The following is a 27,694-nucleotide window of genomic DNA, read 5'->3' as shown; positions in this document are numbered from 1 at the left end:
TCCTCTAAACATTTCAGAGTTTTGGAAATTAAAAAATAACAATGAAATTTATCAGAACATAGAAAACATGTCAGAAACAATGAGGAAGTGTAGATTACTATACTTTGGACATATTTACAAAAGTGATGACAACAGACTAACAACACAACTCCAAATATCTTTTGGAAGAAAGTCAACAATCATTTGGTTCCAAAAGGTTGAGAAAGACTTGGAATGATACAATGTAAGAGAAGAAGAAGTAATAGAAAGAGAAAGGTTTGGAAGCAAAGTATTAAAAAACATTTGATTTGATTTTTTAAATTTGGTTTATTCATCTAGCTTTAAGCATTTTCCATCCAACTGATGTCTTACAGTGTATAGCTACTATATGTTGAAGAAATATATATGGTTCATACTGGACACATTTAGCAGTCATTAAATATAAATGCAACATGCAGACAGACAAAAGGAGAAACAGTATGTGTTAACACAATACAATGCATGCTGAGAAAAACACTATAATAAATATAAATGAGATATGCTGGATACATGTTAATCTTTAAGTATAAATGCAGTATGAAAATAAAGCACAACAGTATTATGCAATAACAGTTCTGGAAAAGTTCAAGTAATATTGTTGTTATATCACACAGCAGCTTTAGTAGATTAGATAATTTTTATTATGCATTTCAAATTCTTCTGTTGTATAAAAGGCTTTTTGTTCATACCACATTTTTGGAATGTCTCTGAAGATATTCAGTGATACACTGTGTGCTGTAAGTGGTAACATATTAAACAACTGTATCTCTATGTACGGGTTTTGGGTTTTTTTAAGTCTAATAACCGGAATGTCCATCATCAGCCTTTGACATGTGTCATGGTTATGTATAGACTCTCGCAGTTGTCTTGGCTTTCCTTGATATGCACCAAGCAGCTGAGAATAAACAGTGTTGCAACTGTCCAGTAATTTGAGCTATTTAAAGTATTGTCTTCATGACACATGGTTTCTTAGTCTAGCAATAAAGCTAATGGCCTTTTTCCACCAAATAAAACTTCTTTTTCCTCTAAAGGAATTGCCCCATAACAGCACTGCATACTGGGATGGCTGTGAAAAAAGGCATAATAGGAATTCTAGTTTAGTTAGAAAATAGGTGACTCACGCAAACTTTTTGCAAATAGAATGCTTCCAAGGGAAGAATTAAAATAAAAAGAGCACAGTCAGAAAAAATGAAAAAGGAGAGGAAGAGAAAACAGGAGATGAAAAATTGAAATTGGGATATGGTCCCTAAAAGGCCCTATTGCAGGAAAGAGAAGACGTCTGCCTTAGTGCTTCCATGATCATTCTTGACGTTGTAGTAATACATTCACTAAGTCCACTGAAAAAGGAAGTCTGAATGACAATTGACCCAAAGCTATAAACAACATACTAAACTTACCAAGATTTTTGAAGAATTCCGCATAATGACAGTCATATAGAGACATCACATAGTCTTTCATGAAACGGTCATTATGCAAAACTTCCAAAACTTCAGAGTTTTTTATAATCTGTAAAGAAACACATGGATCATTGGAGAATATACAGCAAAAGACTCTCCAAAATAATCAATTCTATTCCAGAGCTTTTCTTCCATATGGTATTTTTGCCTTCCATACAACACACACACACACACACACACACACACACACACACACACACACACACACACACAGACAGAGAGAGAGAGAGAGAGAGAGAGAGAGAGAGAGAGAGAGAGAGAGAGATTAGATTAGATTAGATTAGGGTCATTCCAATTGATCCGTAGTGAGGAGGTCCTCCAGGATGTGGAACATGTCAGAAAAACAACAATACATGACAAATATTTACAACTAAAACAAATAAGCTAATGTACCATTCCACAGGTCCCAAGTGGAATGATCGTCATTTTTTAATGAACACTAAGAGTCATTTTACAAATACTAATGCACTGAATTTAAAATAAAAAAGTTTTTTATTTATTTATAAGGTAATAAACATGTAATACAACTACTGTAATACTTATTTACAATGAAGAGAGAGAGATGTGGGGCAGGTGGCCCAAAACGATATCATATATTCCTCAGCCTCTCTCCTATCTGTCTTATTTGTAGTTACCTCCTCTATATTCCTCAGCCTCTCTCCTATCTGTCTTATTGTTAGTACACACTTAGACCTCAAGCTTTTGCCTGTGTTATTAGATGTCTTAGGCCAGACGTCAAGCTTTTGCATGTGTTATTAGATATCTTAGGCACAATCTATTTTCCTGACATGTAAATCTCTTAAAGGTGTGTTTTAACAATAGACTGGCACCTTAGTTGTCTCTTGCAAAGCCTTTCATGGAATTCTTGCATATTATTCACAATCTTGTAAGAAGTAAGCTTAGTAAAGCAGAGTCACTTCAAGGTGGCAACATAAAGTACTAAAATATTTCATTCTTCCTACAACAGATCAGCACTATTTCTTAGCACCATTACACAAATATCACACACCTCACTACATAATTTATGTATTTCCTCATTATTATCTTTTGTTGTTAATTTGTTTTCAAATTTATTTTAAAAACTATCTCACTGATTACCAGAATTTCTTTCATTCATTTCCTTGCCTATCTACATTATGTCACAATGCTTTTTTTAAATAAAGTAATGTACTCATATTTTATTAAAGAAGATTAGGTAGAATTCATTGTTCACTTTGACTGCCTCATGCCATATGCAATATTATTTTTCTGAGTTCAAAAGCATGTAGTACGAACAACAGGAATGTCCTGCAGAATCCTTTGGAAGTAACTGGGACAAAATATACTTAGTGTTTTTCTGTATATTTAATCTTTATTTAAATTTGAGTGAATAACATTCTCTTTCAATCCAACAGTTCAGTTCACAGGATCAGTACCAGCAATACGAACAGTCTATATGATGCCTTAACGTCAATTACTATCATCACAAAAGTGTGTTATTCAGGAATAATTTCCAATAATTTGCTAGCAGCTATGTGATGCCTGACTACTAATAAAGTACAAGTTAAAATGAGTCCAAAAAATTCATTTTGTTTCTAGCTCCTCCAACTCCACTAACGTATTTCTTAGCACGCGCAGTTAATGTACATACTATTTAATAATATCGCATTCTCACAGTGAAGATTGAGGCATAATATTGTAGATAACAGAGATTAATGAATATGTAGTTAATTTCCTTAGACAATTTGTACTTGTGGCTTGTTTCACAGGTTTCAGAAATGTCATGTACACAATAGTACACAACCAAGGGGAACGTAAGTTAGCTGTTGATTAAGCATCACTTGGTTCAATCCAATGAGGATCTGTGCCCAGAATTCCATTAATATCCACCACTGATATTTCTTGTAACTAAAAAAATACTGATTTTATGTCAAAGGGTTTTTCTGTCTGTGTTACCACAGTTTGTATTGAACTGGCATGACATCTACATAAATAATAAATGGATGAAACTAAATTATTATCTGGATTGATAAGGGTATTTTCGAGCTGTCAACTACTGAAGACATCGGGTGGGAGCATGGGGAGGAGGGGGAGCGGGGGGGGGGGGGGGGGGGGGGGGGGGGGGGTTGGTTACAACTACAGATAGAGTATAATGGCCTATGTTTAATAACAATTACTCTTTATTAATTCAAAGTTAATATAAAGGAAGGTGTGTACATATAGTATTATGTGAATAACATCTGAATCGTATCTCACTGTAGTAAAACCTCAATGCAGTGACACAATATCTGTAACAAAGCACAAAAACAACTTTTTCTGATACCTGTATTATGATGGGATATCTGTTCATACCCACGAAAAGGACCAAACCGATTTTCTACTTTACCATTAACAATACAAGGTGCAATCTACTTACTTTCAGAAGAAATATGAGTACCTCATATTTCACAAACAATTTATTTTCTGTGAAAATTTAGTTTCTTCCAGATCATAAAATGTTAAAATAGTTATGGAAATGGAGCTGGATGAAGTACTTGACAACTGCTGGTATTTCAACAAATTTGTAATGCATCAAAGAACTAAATTAAATATGAAAAATAAATCTTGAAGCTAGGTCCTTTGCTGGTACGTACTACTCTTGATGATACATCAATGGTCCTTTTTCTTAGTATGTAATACTACTGATGTTACATCAATTCCATATGTATCAATTGTGCTTTAGCAATTCCATATGTACCAATCACACTTTAAATAACAGTATAAATGGCCAGTTTCCTAGCCCCAGTATTCTTCTAAGTGGCCAGACCCCGAAGTGTTAAGGTTCCATCAAGGATGATTTTGGTTTGTTTAAGGAGGGTGTCCATCATATTCCTTGCAGTTGTGGCATGTCATATATTGGTCAGACAATAAGGACCTTTGAAGATCAGTGTATTGAGTGTAAGCATCACTTATGCTTACAACAGCTGAGCAAATCTGCTATTGCAGTACTATGACTTGGGACTGGTCACTCTATGGAATATAACAACATGCATATTTTGGAATATAACAACATGCAGATTTTGGCATGATCTTCCAACTACTGGATAGTGTTATTAAGGAAGCAGTTGCGATTACACTGCCATGTGAGCTTATGAATAGTAATTGAGGTTTTTGCTTAAATTCTGGATGGAATCCTGCTCTCCCCTTCATTATATAATGAAGGGACATAGTTAACACTGCCTCACCCATTGATTATTAATACTCACTATCGATAACTCCTGACATTGGTTATCTCTGGTTTCAGTTGTACTAGTGCTCACAGTGTGTGTGTGTGTGTGTGTGTGTGTGTGTGTGTGTGTGTGTGTGTGTGTGTGTGTGGGCGCACGCGCGCGCGCGCGCTTGCACGCGCCTGTGCATTGAAAATCAGAGGATGTGCACTAGTCAAAATATCAGTGGTTGTCATAGAAATCTCCTGGCTGCCTTCCCTTACGTTATTTGCATGTATTTTCTATATTAAGGTGATATTTACTGTTAATGTTTTTTATTAAGATGCAACATATGACAGTAAGGGGTCTGCAGAAATGCAGCAAGCAGAAGTGTGCCAATTTTCTTTTTGTGGTGTGTGTGAGACACACAAATGGGAATTCTTTTCATGCACAAACTACATCACTGATAATCCTTCATGTTTTCAAGCATGGATGGGAACTTTCAGATGTGATGGATGAGACCAAAAGTGAACCACATATACATGCCTATCCAAGTCTAATAATATACTGCTGGGTATGTCTGCCTAGTTTCCACCCAACAAGGGTGATACAGACATAACTATCAAATTACCAGCAATCAAGCAATTGTAGATTGGCAGTCCGGCATTATAAAACCAACAGAAAATGGAATAAACATTCTGACTGAAGATTTCCCTCTTCTGGTGGTTGTGACCTGGAAGTTGGGGAAGGAGGGCGGTGAGTGACAGTGAAGAGGAATGAGACTGTTGCATTGCAGATGCTGGAGAAAAAGTTTACTAGAACTATTATCCATTTCATTTCATAATGATTAACCCCTGACTTTGAGCTCTGAGTGACAGAGGAGAGGAATGAGGCTGTTGCATTGTGGATGCTGGAGAAAGCGGGTAATTGAACTATTATCCATTAAAAGTGACTGATCTCTGACTTTGAGCTCATATTCTGGATATGTTGAATGATGAACACCAATGTTTGTACTTTGCTAGAATTGTTGAAATGCCTACTTTTACTTAGAGTATGAATATTATATTTTAGTTGTAAATGGAGTGACATACATGGTAATATTTAAGAGAAACTGTGCTTTTTTGAGCATTTTTTTGGTGAGTGTCAAATTTGAGGAGTCATGTAAGTCTGATCACAAGTTGAAAAACGTTTCCTTTGCACAGTTTAGGGAAGTATCAGTTGCAAAGCTATTTAGAAAAGATTGCTGTATGGTGTGGCAGCTGGCAGGTGGCAGTTGACGCTAAATAACGAAAAGTGTGAGGTGATCCACATGAGTTCCAAAAAAAATCCGTTGGAATTCGATTACTCGATAAATAGTACAATTCTCAAGGCTGTCAATTCAACTAAGTACCTTGGTATTAAAATTATGAACAACTTCAGTTGGAACGACCACTAGATAATACTGTGGGAAAGGCGAGACAAAGGTTGCGTTTCAGTGGCAGGACACTTAGAAGATGCAACAAGTCCACTAAAGAGACAGCTTACACTACACTCGTTCGTCCTCTGTTAGAATATTGCTGTGCGGTGTGGGATCCTTACCAGGTGGGACTGACGGAGGACATCGAAAGGGTGCAAAAAAGGGCAGCTTGTTTTGTATTATCACGTAATAGGAGAGAGAGTGTGGCGGATATGATACGCAAGTTGGGATGGAAGACATTAAAGCAAAGACGATTTTCGTCATGGCGAGATATATTTACGAAATTTCAGTCACCAACTTTCTCGTCCGAATGCGTAAATATTTTGTTGAGCCCAACCTACATAGGTAGGAATGATCATCAAAATAAAATAAGAGAAATCAGAGCTCGAACAGAAAGGTTTAGGTGTTCATTTTCCCCGCGCGCTGTTCGGGAGTGGAATGGTAGAGAGATAGTATGATTGTGTTTCAATGAACCCTCTGCCAGGCACTTAAATGTGAATTGCAGAGTAGTCATGTAGATGTAGATACAGCCATTCTCTACTTACAGGTGAATGTTCATTGCTCTCCAATTAGTTGTTTTGTCCTAATAATGGTGGAAGTAGATTGCCACAGTTCACCCAATGATAATACGATTTTACACAGAGTACGCGAAGGAAATTGCCCCCCCTTCTTGCAGTGGTGTACCATAGGTCTCTAGAAGAGCGTAGCGTTCCAAAGGATTGGAAAAGGGCACAGGTCATCCCTGTTTTCAAGAAGGGACGTCGAACAGATGTGCAGAACTATAGACCTATTTCTCTAACATCGATCAGTTGTAGAATTTTGGAACACGTATTATGTTCGAGTATAATGACTTTTCTGGAGACTAAAAATCTACTCTGTAGGAATCAGCATGGGTTTTGGAAAAGACGGTCGTGTGAAACCCAGCTCGTGCTATTCGTCCACGAAACTCAGAGAGCCATAGACATGGGTTCCCAGGTAGTTGCCGTGTTTCTTTACTTCCGCAAAGCGTTCGATACAGTTCCCCACAGTCGTTTAATGAACAAAGTAAGAGAATATGGACTATCAGACCAATTGTGTGATTGGATTGAAGAGTTCCTAGGTAACAGAACGCAGCATGTCATTCTCAATGGAGAGAAGTCTTCCGAAGTAAGAGTGATTTCAGGCGTGCCACAGGGGAGTGTCATACGACCGTTGCTATTCACAATATACATAAATGACCTTGTGGATGACATCGGAAGTTCACTGAGGCTTTTTGCAGATGATGCTGTGGTGTATTGAGAGGTTGTAACAATGGAAAATTGTACTGAAATGCAGGAGGATCTGCAGCGAATTGACGCATGGTGCAGGGAATGACAATTGAATCTCAATGTAGACAAGTGTAATGTGCTGCAAATACATAGAAAGATAGTTCCTTTATCATTTAGCTACAATATAGCAGGTCAGCAGCTGGAACCAGTTAATTCCATAAATTATCTGGGAGTACGCATTAGGAGTGATTTAAAATGGAATGATCATATAAAGTTGATCGTCGGTAAAGCAGATGCCAGACTGAGATTCATTGGAAGAATCCTAAGGAAATGCAATCCGAAAACAAAGGAAGTAGGTTACGGTACGCTTGTTCGCCCACTGCTTGAATACTGCTCAACTGTGTGGGATCCATACCAGATAGGGTTGATAGAAGAGACAGAGAAGATCCAACGGAGAGCAGCGCGCTTCGTTAGAGGATCATTTAGTAATCGCGAAAGCGTTACGGAGATGATAGATAAACTCCAGTGGAAGACTCTGCACGAGAGATGCTCAGTAGCTCGGTACGAGCTTTTGTTAAAGTTTCGAGAACATACCTTCACCGAAGAGTCAAGCAGTATATTGCTACCTCCTACGTATATCTCGCGAAGAGGCCATGAGGATAAAATCAGAGAGATTACAGCCCACACAGAAGCATACTGTTGAGTGTTACTTAAGTAAATAAATTAGTGAAATCAAAGTGAACTACAAATTAGAATATAAATGGAAAACTTGGTTTAGTTTAGAGAGTTACATACTGGCATTCAGCGGGCAGAACAGAAGAAACAATGACCGTGGAGTCAGCGAGTTCCACATAAGCGGGCGCTGTCGATTCAGCCGTCAGGGCATCGCCCGACTGGCTCACGTGTTTCTCAGTTGTCGCATGTGAGCAAAGGCCCTCGCCTACATTCCAAGAGCCAATGACCGACGTTAAGAAGATTCTTCGAGAAGCTTTTCAACGTGACGGAAGAGGCAATGACCGGCTCACGTGTTTCTCAGTCGTCACATGCGATCAGAGGCCCCCGCCTACATTCCAAGAGCCAATGACCGAGGTCAAGAAGATTCTTCGAGAAGCTTTTCAACGTGACAGAAGAGGCAATGGCCGTGAAGTCGTTCACCTCCAGTGAACTGAAGTGAATAAATACGCGAGACGCGGTGGGCCCGACAGATGAAGACAGAGGAAGACAGATGAAGACGGGGACGAAGACGAAGACGGAGACGAAGACGAGAGACGAAGGAAGAAAAGAAGAGTAGCAGTAGTTTTCAGTCAGTTTCGGTGCTGAAGACCGTCATGCAAGAAGAAACTACACCATGCACAGTCGCACCAAGTCCGCCGCTGTAATGGAATAGCAAGCAGCAGCTGCGGCGCCAGAAGACAGAAGTTAAAAGGTATTTGAAGTCTGGTTTTTACATACCCGGGTGACTCGTGAGGACGGGAAGGAGACGGCCTCACATCAGTAGTCATCTGTGAGCTGGGATGAAGACCTGACAGCCGAAGACTGGCAAGCGGGAGTCCGTGGTTCGAGTTCGGGACACTGGCCTTCCCCCGCCGCGCTGTTCCGCTGGTCGACGCACAACATACGCGGCCGCTTAGAGAAGAGAAACACTGGGACGCCACATTCAAGGTATCACCATCCGATGCACGACGTCGCTCGCAATAATTAAACGGGCCACCTCGCGCTGCGCGTCTCCGGTCAGCTGGGCGAGACGGCGACACGAGATACACACCCCTACGCGTAATCAGACGCCGCCGCCGCCGCCGCTGTCGCAGCAGAAGGCTACGCAACGACACGGCCGCCGCTCTCCGAACCAGAACGTCCCAGTAAGATACAGTTGTACGAAACTTTCAATAAAAGTTATCTTATGTAAAAATGATGTTTCATTCGACCTCATACCCGAGCCAAGGGAGAACCCACCCTGCCCACATGTTATAAGAGAGAAAAGTTAATTTATTTAATATTTTCACCCTGACAGAATGCTTTAGAATGCTCATCCTGACAATTGACAGCATCAAAAGAGAAAACCCAGTTACATTGAGTGACGGAAGTGTCACATTTAGTAACACAACTGTTACATTTGATGTCAGAAGCCGTTTCAGTTTTACATTTGGTGTCAGAGAAAAAACCCTTGGCTCAATATGAGGTGTGAATGACAGTCACTAAAGGTTCCCAGTTAGTATTTTTTTAATGTGTGAAGGGATAGAGGTTTGCATAGCAGTCGTAATATTTTCTTTATTTAGAAGTGTATTTTCTCTCATGATTTTAAGAGTTTGTCGGAAATATTTAAACATCTTTTAAATTCAGTATAGGAAGATTGTGTAACTAACAGTTTGTAAAATGATGACACGAAATCGTACAAAGTCAGAGTCAGCACCACAAGCGGTTTCTACTGATGAAGCTATTCAGAGCTTAGTTAATCAGATAGCACAGCTTAAAAATGATAATAATGCATTATTTAAACAGTTGAGTGAGGTTAGGCAAACCAGTTCAATCCCTCCCACCCTAGATTCCTCAGCAGCAGCCTTAGTAACTCCTTTTTCAGGTAAACCTGGCGAGGACATAACAGCCTTTTTTGATGATTTAGTAGCAGCTGCAAAGTTAGGATCATGGTCAGATGAACAGCTCTTACAAATGACAAAGTTAAGATTGACAGGAGAGGCTAAAGCACACGTCTTATACCATGAAGAATTACGGAATGCTCCAACATTTGAGGAATTGAAGAAAGGATTGCTTAAACGTTTTCAAAAACAGAACAGCTGTAGATTTTATAGGGAAAAATTACACACTATCACTCAGAGGCAAAACGAGTCGTTAGAAAGCTTTGTAGATAGGATTAGAAAAGTTAATATTAACACCTATCAGTTGACAACTAGTGATGAAGCAAATAAGGTTATTTTACAAGAGGCAGAAGATAGAGCTCTGGATACATTTTTACGTGGGTTACCTCCTGAAACGTCCCGTCGTGTCAGGGCAGAGTTTCCTAAAAATTTAGCAGAAGCTGTATCTGTGGCGACAGCTTTTGAAGAAATTGACATTGCCACCAGATACAAGGAGAAGCGAAATATATTTTCAGCAGGAGTACGATGTTTTAGGTGCGATTGACACGGACATATAGCAAAAAACTGCAGACAACCTCAATGCACTAATTGTCAAAGAATAGGTCACACATTCAAGGAATGCAGGTCTAAGAAAGTTTTTGGAAATAGAAATCAGTTAAACTCAAACGGGAATGTCGGAACCGCCGCCAGGCGTTCCCAATAAAATTTCATGCCATTAAGGCGAATGTGAAGGCGGAATGCTGGTTATCTGCTACCATACAGGATAAAGAGGCAAGGATACTGGTGGATACAGGCGCAAACGTATCAATAGTAAGTAATGAATGTATTGGAGAAAAGAAATATGACCCTCCAAGGTATAGATTGAGTGGAGTAGGAGGAGGTACAGTTAAGTCATTAGGATGTACATCATTGATTTTCTATATTCACGGTGTACAATTTCAGGAAGATGTAGAAGTGGTAACAAAGGTAACTGACGGGTACGACGCGATCCTAGGGTTGGATTTCCTGAATAAACATCACGCTAAAATCGACCTCAGACAGCAAACTGTAGAACTTAGCGGAATAGTGTTTCAGCTAGGTGACACCGCTGCAAAGGGCCCTCTGCCGCAAGATTTCCCTAACCGGAAGGCGAAATCAACTATACTGCGTGCAACGTCCTTGAAGGTTGATTCGCGGGATCAGATACCATCTGGCTCAGGAAAACTTCTCTGGATGACCGTTGACCACGAAGTACCTACAGATACAGTGTGTCTAATAGAGCCTTTAGAGGAAAATGAGGAATTAGATGTATCACATTGTTTTGTACGTAGGAGTGTTGTACGGGTTCAAGACGTTGAGGGAGAAAGAAAAGTACCGGTACATATTGACAATTTCGGAGTGGAGGACAAAGAGTTGCATAAGGGAATATTAGTGGCTACAGTCAGTACTTTTGAAGAAGAAGATTTCATTTGGTCAGATATTAATGATGGTCAGAAACCAGACGCCTATAAAACCGCATTGTGCCAGAAGATTGAGCATTTGAAAGGAAAGGATAGAGACACGATAGAAGCAGTTTTAGTTGAGTTCCAAGATTTATTTAATGCAGAAGGTCCATTGCCAGCAACAGACATCACACAGCATAGGATCCCAACAGGAAATAGCCCCCCAGTTTATAGGAAACCTTACAGAGTTGCGCATCACTTACAGCCAGTACTGGATGAATTTATAGAACAGCATCTAAAAGATGGAATTATAGAATATTCTGATTCGCCTTATAATTCAAATATCGTAATTATTCCAAAAAAGTCTCCCGACGGTACGAAACGATATAGATTTTGTTGTGACTACAGACACCTTAACAAACAAACTATCTCAGATGTTTATCCTCTTCCAAACATAACAGATATCATTGACAGTTTGGGTAACAGTAAATACTTTTCAACAATCGATCTACGTAGTGGATATCATCAATTGGAAGTTGCTCCTGAAGATAGGCATAAAACAGCATTTTCTACCCCTGGAGGCCACTGGCAATTTAAAAGAATGCCTTTCGGTTTGAAAAATGCACCAGCAACTTTTCAAAGACTACTCGATGGAGTATTGCGAGGACTCAAAACTCAGCAATGTTGTGTATATCTAGACGATATTATTGTATTCTCCAGAGACATTAATGAACATGCTGTGCGTCTGCGTAATGTTTTTCAGAGACTTAGAAAAGCTAAATTAACATTAAATATGGAAAAATGTAGTTTTGCATTGACAGAGGTTACATACCTAGGGCATGTCATTAGTGAAAAAGGAATTAAAACAGATCCTCGATTAATTTCGGCAGTTAAGGACTTCCCAACACCACAACGCGTTAAGGAGGTACAAAGTTTCATTGGTCTTGCATCGTATTACCGAAAATATGTTCAAAATTTTGCTGAAATTGCCCGACCCTTAACCCAATTATTGAAAAAGGGTGCAAAATTTCATTGGTCTGAAGATTGTGAATCTGCATTTCAAACCCTTAAAGATAAGTTAACACACAGTCCTGTATTAGCCTACCCAGATTATAATAAAGAATTTATTTTATCCTGTGACGCAGGTGGTCATTCGGTAGGAGTTGTTTTGAGTCAGAATATTAATGGCGCGGAACACCCCATAGCCTACGCTTCGAGACAACTAACAACGGCAGAAAGAAATTATTCCACAACGGAGAAAGAATTGTTAAGTGTTATTTATGGTATCAAATACTTTAAATGCTACTTGTATGGTAGAAAATTCAAGGTCATTACAGACCACGCAGCTTTAAAATGGTTGCTTGGATTAAAGGATCCATCTAGTCGTCTTACCCGTTGGGCCCTATGTCTTTCCGAAATGGATTTCGAAGTTATCCATAAACCAGGCAAAAAACACACGAATGCAGATTGCCTAAGTCGGAAAATAGCACTTTTGGAAGCAACAGGCCGAGATACTGAGGACTGGAGAAAGGCACAAGATGAGGATACAGAATGTAAAAAATACGCAACTCAAAAACAATTTTGCTTTGAAGATGGTGTATTATGCCGTAAAACAAAACTTGGACCGCGAATTGTTGTTCCCCAACACCTTAGACAAGAAATAATGGCAGAGGCCCACGATCATATCCTTGCAGGACACGGAGGACAGCGGACAACCGAAAGACGAGTAGCAGAGCGATTTTGGTGGCAAACCAGAAAGCAGGATGTTGCGCAGTACGTTCGTAATTGCATTGCGTGCGCACAAAGAGCTGAACTTTCTCGTTCAAAAATACCCTTGCAGAGGCTCCCCGAGGCTTCATGTCCATTTCAAATCTGCGGAGTCGATCTCTACGGGCCATTTCATAAAACACCTGCTGGTAATAAGTATGTGCTTACAATTATAGATCACTTTTCACGCTATCTAGCTATGGTGAGTCTCCCAGATCAGCAAGCAAATACAGTTGCCCAAGCTTTAGTTAACAACTGGATACTTAAATTTGGAGTACCTGAAGCTATTATCACAGATCAGGGATCTAATTTTATGTCTGAATTAATGAAACAGCTATGCCACTTATTAAAAATACGCAAATTACGCACAACTCCGTTACACCCTCAGTGCAACGGGCGCACAGAAAGAGTTCATCGGACAATTGGCAAGATGCTTAGTTATTATATTAACGAACAACATTCTAATTGGGATACGTATTTACCAATAATCGTGTCGGTATACAACGCCAAAACGCATGAAGCAACTGGCATGTCACCTTATGAAGTGGTCTATGGGAAAAAAATGCCGTCCCCTTTTGATGTAATCAGGCAGAAAAACGGAAAAGTCGGAGAAACAGTAAGAGATTTCAGTCGAATGATGAAGGATGTATGGAAAAAGGTTCAAAAATCTAATACAAAGGCTTTGGAACGACAGGAAAGATTAGGTAATACCCAAGCTAAATATCCAAATTACAAAATCGGTCAGTGGGTTATGCTTTCAGCTCCTTACATAGCTAAAGGAAAAACGAAGAAATTTGTAACAAACTACAGAGGTCCTTATCAAATTATTGAGATCACGTCACCAGTCAACGTTAAATTGCAACTGCCCACCCGAACTACCATTGTCCATGCAAGTCGTTTAAAACCTTTTAAGGGCGCTCCAGATGTAATTCCTTCAACAATAGTGTCTGCTTTTCCGAAGGTTGGAGGAAGTTCCCGTAAAGGAAAAAGAGTGGCCACGCCAGCACAACATACAGACATGGCACCATACAATCTTCGTTCAAGAGTGCGAATGTCCTAGTTGAATCTTAGTAGACTGTGGATAATATACAAATGTAAATAATTAATAAATGATAATGGTTTATTTTTTAAGAAAAAGAAAAGTTGAACGTAGAAACATGTAGATCTTGTAGTTAACAATGTATTCCTTCTTTTCTTTGTTTTTACTAGGTTCGTAGGTCTATAACCATGTTTGCTTTTTTCAGAAAACGCCATGCAAGCATTTCCTACACAAAACCTGTCCTACCTCAATGACTCCCTTTACAGTTCCCTTCTGAAGTCATAAACTCACAGCAAAGCAAAACTGATGCTAATGTTATGATGCAACATGTCTTAAAATTAAAAGGTGAACACAAAACTAAAATTATAATGCTAGGAACGTGTATATCTGGAACCTTTGTGTTGGTGTTTCTGCTTTGTACAGTTTTCTTTTATTTAAGACGAAAAAATAAGCCAAATAATAATATACCACTTCATCAAATCCCTGTTAACTGGATACCACACTCTTAACTGGTGTACTTCAGCAATTACTTTTGAGCATTAGTGTATTAATTTTGTTTATTGTGCTTCATTCTTTATTAAACAGTCTCTTGTTAAAATAAACAATACTGTAGAATAGATATTCTTGCATTAGTATAGGGTAGATTAAACAGCTGTTGCTATGTAATTTTCTAAGTGCAAAATCTGTTTTTAGTTTATTCATTGTCATCAAGATTTGTTACACTTATTACAACCATTTATGTAAGAACTATGTGATTCATGACCATACAGTGCTTTTGTAAAGTGATAAAGTATTTTCCACATACTTAATGTGAAGCGTGTGTAATCTTCTAAGTCGAGAGTTTTCAGTGCTTGTGCTTTTTCAGTGTGAAGAGTGGAGGAATGTTGAGTGGTAAATTCGAGGGCGAATTTCTCCGAAGGGTGGAGGAATGTTGAGTGTTACTTAAGTAAATAAATTAGTGAAATCAAAGTGAACTACAAATTAGAATATAAATGGAAAACTTGGTTTAGTTTAGAGAGTTACATACTGGCATTCAGCGGGCAGAACAGAAGAAACAATGACCGTGGAGTCAGCGAGTTCCACATAAGCGGGCGCTGTCGATTCAGCCGTCAGGGCATCGCTCGACCGGCTCACGTGTTTCTCAGTTGTCGCATGTGAGCAAAGGCCCTCGCCTACATTCCAAGAGCCAATGACCGACGTTAAGAAGATTCTTCGAGAAGCTTTTCAACGTGACGGAAGAGGCAATGACCGGCTCACGTGTTTCTCAGTCGTCACATGCGATCAGAGGCCCCCGCCTACATTCCAAGAGCCAATGACCGAGGTCAAGAAGATTCTTCGAGAAGCTTTTCAACGTGACAGAAGAGGCAATGGCCGTGAAGTCGTTCACCTCCAGTGAACTGAAGTGAATAAATACGCGAGACGCGGTGGGCCCGACAGATGAAGACAGATGAAGACAGAGGAAGACAGATGAAGACGGGGACGAAGACGAAGACGGAGACGGAGACGAAGACGAGAGACGAAGGAAGAAAAGAAGAGTAGCAGTAGTTTTCAGTCAGTTTCGGTGCTGAAGACCGTCATGCAAGAAGAAACTACACCATGCACAGTCGCACCAAGTCCGCCGCTGTAATGGAATAGCAAGCAGCAGCCGCGGCGCCAGAAGACAGAAGTTAAAAGGTATTTGAAGTCTGGTTTTTACATACCCGGGTGACTCGTGAGGACGGGAAGGAGACGGCCTCACATCAGTAGTCATCTGTGAGCTGGGATGAAGACCTGACAGCCGAAGACTGGCAAGCGGGAGTCCGTGGTTCGAGTTCGGGACACTGGCCTTCCCCCGCCGCGCTGTTCCGCTGGTCGACGCACAACATACGCGGCCGCTTAGAGAAGAGAAACACTGGGACGCCACATTCAAGGTATCACCATCCGATGCACGACGTCGCTCGCAATAATTAAACGGGCCACCTCGCGCTGCGCGTCTCCGGTCAGCTGGGCGAGACGGCGACACGAGATACACACCCCTACGCGTAATCAGACGCCGCCGCCGCCGCCGCTGTCGCAGCAGAAGGCTACGCAACGACACGGCCGCCGCTCTCCGAACCAGAACGTCCCAGTAAGATACAGTTGTACGAAACTTTCAATAAAAGTTATCTTATGTAAAAATGATGTTTCATTCGACCTCATACCCGAGCCAAGGGAGAACCCACCCTGCCCACATGTTATAAGAGAGAAAAGTTAATTTATTTAATATTTTCACCCTGACAGAATGCTTTAGAATGCTCATCCTGACAACTGACAGCATCAAAAGAGAAAACCCAGTTACATTGAGTGACGGAAGTGTCACATTTAGTAACACAACTGTTACATTTGATGTCAGAAGCCGTTGCAGTTGTTACAATACCAACAATTCTTCTTTCCACAAACAATATGAGACTGGAATAGAAGGGAGAACTGATAGAGGTACTCAGGATACCCTCCGCCACACACCGTCAGGTGGCTTGCGGAGTATGGATGTAGATGTAGATGTAGAAAGGCAAAAAGTTTAAATGGAAGCTCTGTTATTGCCTTTCACAGCTATTATGTTTCTACACACATTAATCTACTAAGTGCTAATATCATGTGTTTTATTTATTTGCTTTTAACTCTATATGTACTGTGTGCTCATGTGCTATGTTGATGGACCTCTGAACAGTATTTCCACTTATATCATTTACGGAGGTCATCATATCACAGCCAGTAAAAAAAACTTCTAAATGTGTTGATTAGTGAAAGTACAGTCAAATGAGTTTTGAGAGAGATAGGGAAACTTCATATTTTGTATCACAAAAAAGGATTACTGGCAGATAATAGAAGTTTTCATTGGACAAGTTTACAAACGAAGTCGTAAGAGGGAAAATCAATTACTTCTGTGTGGAAAAGCAGGTTCCAACAGTAGCTACAGTATTGGAGAAGTTAAAAACTGAAGTGGAACACTTTCTTGATATGAGTGAAACAATCTCTCAGTATTCTATTCAGAAACTGGGCTTCGGACACAAAAAGTTCAACAAATAAACCTGTGCTGATGGAAAACAACTAAGCAGCACAAAAAATAGATTAGTTCTTGCAGAAATACGACACTTGCCAACAAGATAGACTTTTTATAATACTGATGGGAGTTGATGTAGTGTAGATCATTCCAGAAAGTTTGGACACCAGGAACAAATAAAAATGCCTTGTACATCAGTAAATGTATACAATTATCATAGAGCAAGTGTTCAAGGGTGGAATGGCTTGAAAGGAGGAATTCAAGCACCACCTGGTTCTGGAAAAAGGGTTATATGATGCCACATTGGGAATGATGATGGGTTCAGTCAAAATGCTGCCTCATGTTTTATTGGGCAACAAGGAGGTCCAGATTATCATTCTGAGATTAGGTACTATGAAGAGTGGTTTAGGAGATTTATCAAAAAATTACCAACAGATCAGGCTCAATATTGCACGATGACAAATCCAGTATCAGAAAACCCATCAATGAAATGGAGGAATGATTATTTTATTAAATGGATAGAAAACAGTAATGTAGAGCTTCCATCTATGCCACGTCATATGAGGAATTTACTACAGCAGGCCCACTGGAATATGTGCAGCTGGACTTCAGGTCATGAGAATACCTTATGAAAGTGTAATGTGCTCAGTGGTCAGGGAAATTAAATGTCCTATGGTACACTGCAAATTCATCAGCACTGAACTTATTTGGGCATTTGTCAAGAACAAGATAGCAATAGGGAGAAAAGAATTTTAAGGTAAATGATACTTTACTGTCGTGTTGCTTTTCTCCAGAAAGTGCCTGGAGGCATTCAGTGAGTCTTGTACAAAAACATGAAAACAGTTATACACAAAGAGCTCACTGTCCTGAAACAGCAACAGGCCCACTGCTGATCCAAGTAGATGACTGAAACAGTGACAGTGAGGCCTTAGATAACAGCAAAAGCAATTAAGGTAGGTCTTATTTCATTCATCATTCTTTCCTGCAAAATTTATTTGAGCTAAATTGTTTTCCATTTACTGTTAAAATGTATAACACATTTCATTTATTGAAAGCTGCTAGTATATCAAGCATTCGGAATGCTAGAGTAAAATTGCCATTTTTCCTGGTGAATAAGCACTTATCACCAATTAAAACAACAGCAGCGCACTGGTGTGACAACCAGGCTCCATCACAACCTCACATGTATTGCAGCCAATAATGCAATTCCTTTACAAACTCTTAACTGACAAACATTCATTAGTAATAAAATGAAAGTTCAGGCTTCCATGCTTTCTCCACCACAATAGCTACAATGGCAAGCTAAGTCTGTGTCTTACATTTGACATTATAACAACAGAACCTCTTACCAGAAAATAAAGAAACTTTGGCTGCAGATATAACAAGTTTCTATCTCTAAACTGTGGACAAGAAACGTTTCTCCTAATTATGGTCTGACTTCTACGACTCCTCAAAGCTGACACTCACCAAAAAATGCTCGAAAAAGCAAACTTTCTCTTAAATATTAGCATGTATGTCGCCCCCTTTTCAATCGAAGTGTAATATTAATACATTAAATAAAAGTAGACATTTCCACAATTCTGGCAAAGTACAACACTTGAATCTTTGTCACATGATGTAACCAGAACCCAAAGCCAGAGGTCAATCATTATGAAATGGATAGGAGGAGGAACTGGCCACCAATCACTAGACACTGCACAAAGCTGTTCATTACTGCAGCCAGTGCATTTACTGAAGTACCATTTCTCCTACATACTGCACAGTCCAGTCACATGACTGCAGTTCACCCGCAACAAGTGCTGGAATTTGCACATGAATACCGCAGCTGGACATCCGCTGAGTGGCGACAGGTGACCTCCTCAGATGAACCACATTTTACGCTCCATCAGACAGATGGCCACAGGCATGTACGTCTAAAAGCAAACACCCTGCAACAATCACTGGAAGGCTCAAGGCTGGAGGAGAGAGAATTATGGTCTGACGAATGTTTTTGTAGCATTCTCTGGGTGATCTCATCATTCTGGAAGGCATAGTGGATCAATACAATTATGCAACTATCCTTGGGGACCATTTCGACCCCCACATGCAGCTTGTTTGTCCTTGGCTTGATGGCATCTGCCAGCAGGACAGTAAAATGTGTCACACAGCTTCCTGTGAATGGGCATGGTCTGTAAGAGCACCACGGTGAATGTATCTTACTCCTAGGTTGGCAGCCCTGCAGCCAGGCGACTAGTGCGAGTTTTGGTGTTCTTGTAAAGATAAGTCATTTTAGATTATAAAACATATAGATTAGTGCTGATTACATGGTAAATAGGTGTATTAGTGTGTCGTTTAAGTGTACCATTAAAGGTTTCATTTTTCTTTACGTAATATAGCAGAAAACGCGAAAAGACCGTACAGTCATATTTTCTGTTTACGTTCTGCTGCAGCAAATCTATAGAATTTCGTTTAGTTGTTTCTTGCTCTCTCCAGCAATTTAACTTAGCGTACCTCTTCATTATTTAACTAGCATTTCTGGAAAGTAGTGTAAAGTTTAAGTTGTTGTTTCAGAAACTTTGCACTTTTGTTTTTGTTTACACACAGTTGCATATAGGCCAAATTTGTGTAACCATATTTTCGTGTTTATCTGTAATTTAACTGACTTATTCTTAATAAACTATTGCGTTTATCATGAGTGAAAAGTGCTTGACTTGCCGTAGAATTGTTAGGTGGGTGACTGTAGTGGTGTGGGAATAGCGGAAGTAAATGAGACTCATCAGTGGTTTTGTAGGATTTGTAGAGATAGGAAGATACTAGAACAGGAGGGGAAAATTGCCGCCCTTCAGGCTGAGTTAGACAAGGCCAGGGGAGATCTTGACAGGCTAAGGAGGGAGAAGGGTAAAGAGAGGTCGGAAGTGGCAACAGGCAACAGGAGGAACAGGCCTAGAACTTTGTCTGACAGCTTTATGGTGAATGAGGAAAATAGATTTGACCTGTTGCTTCAGTTAGAAGCTGGTGAGCCTCAAGCAGTTGCAGGTGTAGACAGGGCACAAAAAACTTTCAGCAGCAAATTGAAAAGTAAGAATGTAGGAAAATCAGTAAAGAGAAAGAAAGTGTTGTTGTTAGGTAGTTCCCATGGAAGAGGTGTTGGCCAACTTTTGTAGGATGAACTAGGATCAGAATACCAGGTCACCAATTTTTTTAAACCTAGTGCTGGTCTGGAGCAGGTGACAGAGGATTTAGGATCACTTTGCAAAGATTTCACTAAGGAAGACACCGTGGTTATAGTGGGTGGGGCAGGTAACAGTATTGACAGAGATCCTGGGTACAGTATAGAGTGCGACCTGGCGAAGATTGCATTAGCATCGGGGCATACAAGTTTTGAGTTTGTATCTGTTCTTGGGCGCCATGACCGACCTCATTTGAACTCATCTGTCAAGAGAGTTAATTTGGAGCTGGAACGGCTGCTCATGTCGGGTGCGGGGTCACACATTGGTGTGGTTCCTGTTGATTCTCTCAGTAGGTGGGATTATACTAGGCATGGCCTTCACCTCAACAGGAAGGGGAAGGGTAAATTGGCTGGGGAAATAGCAGGAAAGTTAAAGGGGGGGGGGGGGGGGCACTGTCATTAGTGGTAAAATACCAGTGGTTATAGGGTTCAGAAAAGATCCTGTTTTAGGGTAGGGAGGACAGAAAGAAAGCAAATTTTAAGAGAGGTTAGAACTGAGACAAACCTTCAGTTTGAGAAAGAAATCAAAAAACATAATTCCAGCTTATTACATCAGCATAAACAGCCATTGGTTAAGAATTTTCAAATGTCAGCAGATATTTTAACTCCACCCAATTTTAACTCAGTCAATGTGAAATGTCAGCTATCTTTATTGCATCAAAATATTCGAGGACTGAGAAATAAAATTAATGAATTAACTATCTGCATAGATGAATTAGAGTCTTCAAACCCAGCTGACATAATCTGCCTCTCTGAACATCATGTGACCACAGGTATAGAACTTTTAAGTGTTACAGGGTTTAGGTTAGCATCTCACTTTTGTAGATCAGAAATTGAGAAAGGAGGAGTTGCCACATTCATCAGGAACTGTCATAAATTTAAGAACATAGACATTCATAAATTTTGCCTAGAACAACATATGGAAGCTTGTGCAACAGAATTAGAATTTCACAAAAAATCCTTCATAATATTAAGTGTATATCGAGCACCTGCAGGTAACTTTAATCTGTTTGTAAACCACCTTGAAGCTGTACTGGCCCATTTAACAACCAAAAACAAAGAAATAGTGGTTGCTGGTGATTTCAATGTAGATTTCCTTAAAGACTCTCCCAATAAGAACTTATTTGAGTTAGTAACACTATCATTCAACTTAATTCCCACCGTAAAGTTCCCCACTAGGATAGCCACTTGCTCACAAACAGCCATTGATAATATCTTTATAGAAAAGTCCAATGAACAAAATTATATTACAAAACCAATAGTCAATGGCCTCTCAGACCATGACATGCAGTTCCTTCTGTTAAATGTTAATACTGAACAGGATATAAAATCTGTTAAATCTGAGCTCAAGAGGGTAATCAGTAAGCCAAAAATTGATTATTTTAGGACACTCCTCAGAGACATTCACTGGACTGATGTTTACAGTGCTCATGGCATGAATGAAAAATATAACATTTTTGCTAATAAAGTGCTTACGTTATTCGAACACTGCTTTCCCCCAAAACTTACCAAGGTTAGAGCAAAGTCTACAAAGAAGCCATGGATTACTCGAGGAATAGGGGTATCTTGTAAAACAAAAAGAAAACAGTATCTGTCAATCCGAAACATTTCCAATGTTGATGCTATAGCACATTATAAGAAATACTGCAAAATATTAAAGACTGTAATACGGATGTCAAAGCAAATATATTACAAGGAAAAGATAGTCATATCAGATAACAAAATAAAGACAATATGGGATATAGTGAAGGAGGAGACTGGTAGAACCAGACATGAAGAGGAACAAATAGCATTAAGAGTAAATGATACATTGGTGACAGATGTGTATAGTGTTGCAGAACTTTTTAACAAACATTTTATAACTGTTACTGAAAAGATGGGGTTGTCAGGTTCGGTACATGCTGCAATGGATTACCTTAGACCAGACATATCAAGTAACTTCCATAATATGAATTTGACCCTCACTGCCCCAACAGAAATAATGTCCATCATAAAATCTTTAAAATCAAAAACATCTAGTGGGTATGATGAAATATCAACAAAGTTAATTAAAGAATGTGATTCTGAGCTAAGTAACATATTAAGCTATCTGTGTAACCAGTCGTTTATCAGTGGAATATGTCCTGAGTGGCTGAAATACGCTGAAGTTAAGCCACTGTTTAAGAAGGGAGATAAAGAAATAGCATCAAATTTCCGTCCAATTTCACTGTTGCCAGCATTCTCAAAAATTTTCGAAAAAGTAATGTACAGTCGTCTTTATAACCATCTTATCTCAAATAACGTACTGTCAAAGTCACAATTTGGATTTCTAAAAGGTTCTGATATTGAGAAGGCTATCTACACTTACAGTGAAAAATGTGCTTAATTCATTAGACAAAAAATTGCAGGCAACTGGTATATTTTGTGATCTGTCAAAGGCATTTGACTGTGTAATCACAATATCCTTTTAAGTAAATTAGAATATTATAGTGGTTCAAATCTTATATCTCCGGCAGGAAACAAAGGGTGTTATTAGGAAAGAGACATGTATCAAGCTATCAGGCATCATCCAACTGGGAACTAATTACATGTGGGGTCCCACAAGGTTCCATTTTGGGGCCCTTACTTTTTCTTGTGTATATCAATGACCTTTCATCAGTAACATTACCAGATGCCAGGTTTGTTTTGTTTGCCGATGATACAAACGTTGCAATAAATAGCAAATCAAGTGTAGTCTTAGAAAGATCAGCCAATAAAATATTTGTGGACATTAATCACTGGTTCCTAGCCAATTCTTTGCCACTAAACTTTGAAAAAACACACTACATGCAGTTCAGAACTTGTAAGGGGTGTCCCAAGAGTATATGTCTAACATATGATGACAAGAAGGTAGAAGAAGTGGACAGTGTTAAAATCTTGGGATTACAGCTTGATAATAAATTCAACTGGGAGGAGCACATCACAGAACTGCTAAAGCGTCTTAACAAATCTCTGTTTGCAATGCGAATTTTGTCAGACATAGGGGATATAAAAATGAAAAAGCTGGCATACTATGCTTACTTTCATTCTATAATGTCATATGGGATTATTTTTTGGGGTAACTCATCAAGCCAAGCTAAAGTTTTCCGGGCACAAAAACGTGCAGTAAGAGTTATATGTGGTGTGAACTCATGAACATCCTGCAGAAGCCTGTTTAGGGAACTAGGGATACTAACTACTGCTTCCCAATATATTCATTCCTTAATGAAAATTGTCATTAAAAATATATCACTTTTTCAAACCAACAGCTCAATTCATGGAATCAATACTAGAAATAAGAATAATCTTCACAAGGATTTAAAGTCACTTAGTCTTGTACAAAAAGGTGTGCATTATTCAGGAACACACATTTTCAATAACTTGCCAGCAGCCATAAAAAGCTTAACAACCAATGAAATTCAGTTTAACAGAAGCCTAAAGGATTTATTGGTGGCCAACTCCTTCTACTCTATTGATGAATTTCTTAGTAAAACCAACTGATTTGTATATAATTACAACATAACTTCTGCACAATTTCAGTGCAGTAATGTGTTCATTGAAAATTTGTGTGTGTGTGTGTGTGTGTGTGTGTGTGTGTGTGTGTGTAAGTATAATCTAACTTCTGCACCATTTCAGTGCAGTAATGTGTTCATTGTAAATAAGTATTACAGTAGTTGTATTACATGTTTATTACCTTATAAATAAATAAAAAACTTTTTTATTTTAAATTCAGTGCATTAGTATTTGTAAAATGACTCTTAGTGTTCATTAAAAATGACCATCATTCCACTTGGGACCTGTGGAATGGTACATTAGATTACTTGTTTTAGTTGTAAATATTTGTCATGTATTGTTGTTTTTCTGACATGTTCCACATCCTGGAGGACCTCCTCACTACGGATCAATTGGAATGAAAGTAAATCTAATTTAATCTAATCTAATCTGGCCACCAAACTCCCCAGATTTAAACCCAATTGAGAATCTGTGGGACCAGCTCAATCAAGTTGTTTGCATCATCAATCCTCAACTGAGAAACCTGGAGCAGCTGGTCATAACAATGGAGTCGGCATAGTTCCACACCCCTGTTGGCACCTTCCACAACCTCAGTGACTCTCTCACATTAGTGTGACTGCACGGTGTAAGACATTCAACATGTGCTAATCATTAGGCACTGAAGACAACCAATGTGGATGTGGTTGCTAAGAGATCTCTGTATTCTCTACAAAACTTTCCGTTAGATCCCACCATGATAAAACCCCCGTAATACTTTTTTTTTTTTTTTTGAGCAGCTTCTATCTCTGTTTATTCTTACTACTACTACTACTACTACTACTATAGTTTTTGAAACTTTTTTAGTGGTGACAATTCTAGTGTCAATAAAAAAGTTATTTTGATGTAAGTTTATCATCCTAATACGGGTCTTATCAATGGCAGAAATTGAACCTGAGTTCTCTGCACAACAGTCAGACATACTGACTGTTCAATAATGTAACTGTTGTTACTTATCTCCAGTAATAGTAGTTTGCTGTATCAATGACATTGTTGCCACCAGCAAATGACTGTGACATATGCCTTTATTTTGTACTGTGATGTAGCTGATTTAAACTGTGAATTGTAAATTGTGCCAATTGGAGGCAGGAGAACACACACACAACAACGTTTATCTTTTAAACACTTTCGGAGCCGATGGCTCCTTCTGACAGAAGAGTTGAAGAGGAAGGAATAGGGGTGAAGGAAAAGGACTAAAGAGGTTAAGGGAAAGGGGTACAGTTCAGTAAAGTCACCCATAAGCCCGGGTCAGCAGAGACTTACTGGATGGGATGAGAAGGAAAGGTGTACACAAGGCAACGAAGAAAATAGATTATTATCTGCTCAACACCACACACCCAGGACACATCTCAGTTTTTCAGTACCACATCGTCATGACCTAGCGGAATGGTCCTGCATTAACAAAGAAGTGGTAAGTGCAAATAGTGAGATAAAACAGATATGCAAATGATTTGAAAATGTGACTTTCATTGATATAAGCAAACTAGGAAGGAGATTTCATACTAGATATGGTTTCCACTTAAATAGATTAGGAAAAAATTTCGTAATTGCAAAAATAATAGAAATAGTAAATGCCAAAACAAAAGTAAGTTGTGACACTTCAAATGTAATTCCCCTCAAGGACAAGACCCACAAACCACTTGGTAAATCTGAAAATGAAGCATCTCCACTACAAGACAAGTGTGATGTTCTGACATTGCAAGAAAACACCCCAAGTTCACAAGGAAGCATATCAATAACAACAGAACCAACACCTGAAGTATCAGAAACAGCTATACCATCATCATCATCATCTACAGCAACAACAACAACAACAGAAGTGACAGCATCAATGACACCGGGAGCTACACCAGCAGCAGCAGCAGCAGCAAGCAACTCACCATATCCCAGTGAACGACCTACAAGGTGCAGAAAACCTGTCCTTCTGGAGGATATTTGGTACCTCGCCAGGGCAAGGAACGGAGTATGACACCACAAAATGTAAATACAAATGTAACCAGTTCTCATCCTCGTCACCTGCAGATTCTAAGCTTAAACATTCAGTGTCTTAGAAATAAATCATTAGAACTTGAGATAGCTATGAACAGTGCAAATATTGACTGCATGTGCATTGTGGAGCATTGGTGCAGAAGTTTTGAACTAAGTAGCATTAATATTCATCCGTTTAAGTTGGCAAGCCAATATTGTAGAAAAACTACCAAAAATCGGGGTGTATGTATATTTACCAAACCAAGTATCGGCTATAAAAGAAGGTGTGAAGCTGAATCATTGAGTGTGGAAAATCATTTTGAAGCTGCAGCTGTGCAGTTGAATGAAATACAGGGAAAAGTCATAGTCAAAGCAATATACAGACCACCTACTAGTGATGCAGACATATTCTTTAACCAATTAGAAATATTGTTTAACACTCTGTTCACCGATAGAGCCGCTTTAGTTGTGTGTGGGGACTTCAATATTAATCTTATGAGTGAAAGTAGGCTAAAAGACCAGTTCCTAAATCTGTTATGTAGTTTCAACCTGCTTCCACACATACACACACCCACAAGAATAACAAATAATACAGTCAGTCTTATTGATAATATATTTTCAAATGTAGGATGCACAGAAGTTGAAGTAACAAATACTGATTTGGGATTATCAGATCACAATGCTCTTGTCCTCAAAATCCCTTCAAGGCCACTGAAAGAGAAAAAAACACTCTTCATGTATAAAAGAAATTTTTCTACAGAGAACTGTGTAGAATTCATAAATATGCTAACTAATGAGGCTTGGGCAGAAGTACTATCCCTAACAAATACAAATGATGCATATAACACACTTTCTTCCATTTTCATGGGATATTTTGAAATGTGTTTTCCAAAAAAGCTGTCAAAAATCAAGTCACATGGCAATACAAAGCCAAGTTCTTGGATCACAGCTGGCATCAAAACTTCCTGTGGAACTCTAAAGAGACTAATTTCTAAAATGAAAACATCCACAGACCCACAATTCATAGAATATGTCAGGAATTACAAGAGGGTATATAGAAAAGTAATTGCTAAAGCATATGGGGTATTGTGAAGACTGAAACGAGGAAGAGTTGTGAAAACCAGGACATTAGCCACAAAAATTTAAGAAATGTCAATATTAACAAACAAGATTTGCCAAATTATATTAACAATTATTTCATAAATGCAACAACTTCAGTAAGCTCAAAATTTACAAACGAAGAAAAACCTGAACATCCAAAAACAGCTTGTAGGATGAGGGTAGAGCCAACAAATGAGGGTGAAGTATTGAAAGTGATACAAAGCTTGAAACTCAAAATGTCGGCTGGCATAGATGAGATGCCTGTGTCAATCATAACAAGGACAGCACCACAAATCGCAAAGCCCTTTGCACACATAGCCAATTTATCATTAAGTGAAGGAGCTTTTCCAGAAAGGCTGAAAATTTCAAAAGTGAAGCCATTATTTAAAAACGGCGACAAGTATAAGGTAGAAAACTATCGCCCAATATTTCTCCTCCCAGCATTTTCAAAAATATTAGAAAAACTGATGAAGCACTGCATCAACACATATCTAAATGACCATAATTTACTTAACAGAAATCAACATGGCTTCCAAGCACGTAAAAATATCGAAACAGTAGTAATGTGCTACACTGAACAAATAATCAAAAATCTAGAAAAAGATTATAGTGTAGTAGGAGTAAATTTATACCTCTCCAAAGCTTTTGACACTCTGAACCAGGACATTCTCTTAGAAAAATTGGAATCG

At 39.0% G+C, this 27,694-nt stretch overlaps 1 protein-coding gene across 2 annotated transcripts in view; it reads right to left on the bottom strand.

Moving 5' to 3' along the window:
* Positions 1-27,694, bottom strand: part of LOC126473820 (26S proteasome non-ATPase regulatory subunit 6-like) — a 163,803-nt gene that overhangs the window by 29,069 nt on the left and 107,040 nt on the right. For both annotated transcript variants that reach the window (XM_050101136.1, XM_050101137.1), the window contains one exon: positions 1,416-1,524. In XM_050101136.1, coding sequence (XP_049957093.1) covers positions 1,416-1,524 — 109 coding nt within the window. The remainder of the gene's footprint in view (positions 1-1,415; positions 1,525-27,694) is intronic.

Source organism: Schistocerca serialis, chromosome 4, assembly GCF_023864345.2.
Source record: "Schistocerca serialis cubense isolate TAMUIC-IGC-003099 chromosome 4, iqSchSeri2.2, whole genome shotgun sequence".
NCBI lineage: Eukaryota > Metazoa > Arthropoda > Insecta > Orthoptera > Acrididae > Schistocerca > Schistocerca serialis.
This window is presented reverse-complemented; position numbering and strand designations above follow the sequence as displayed.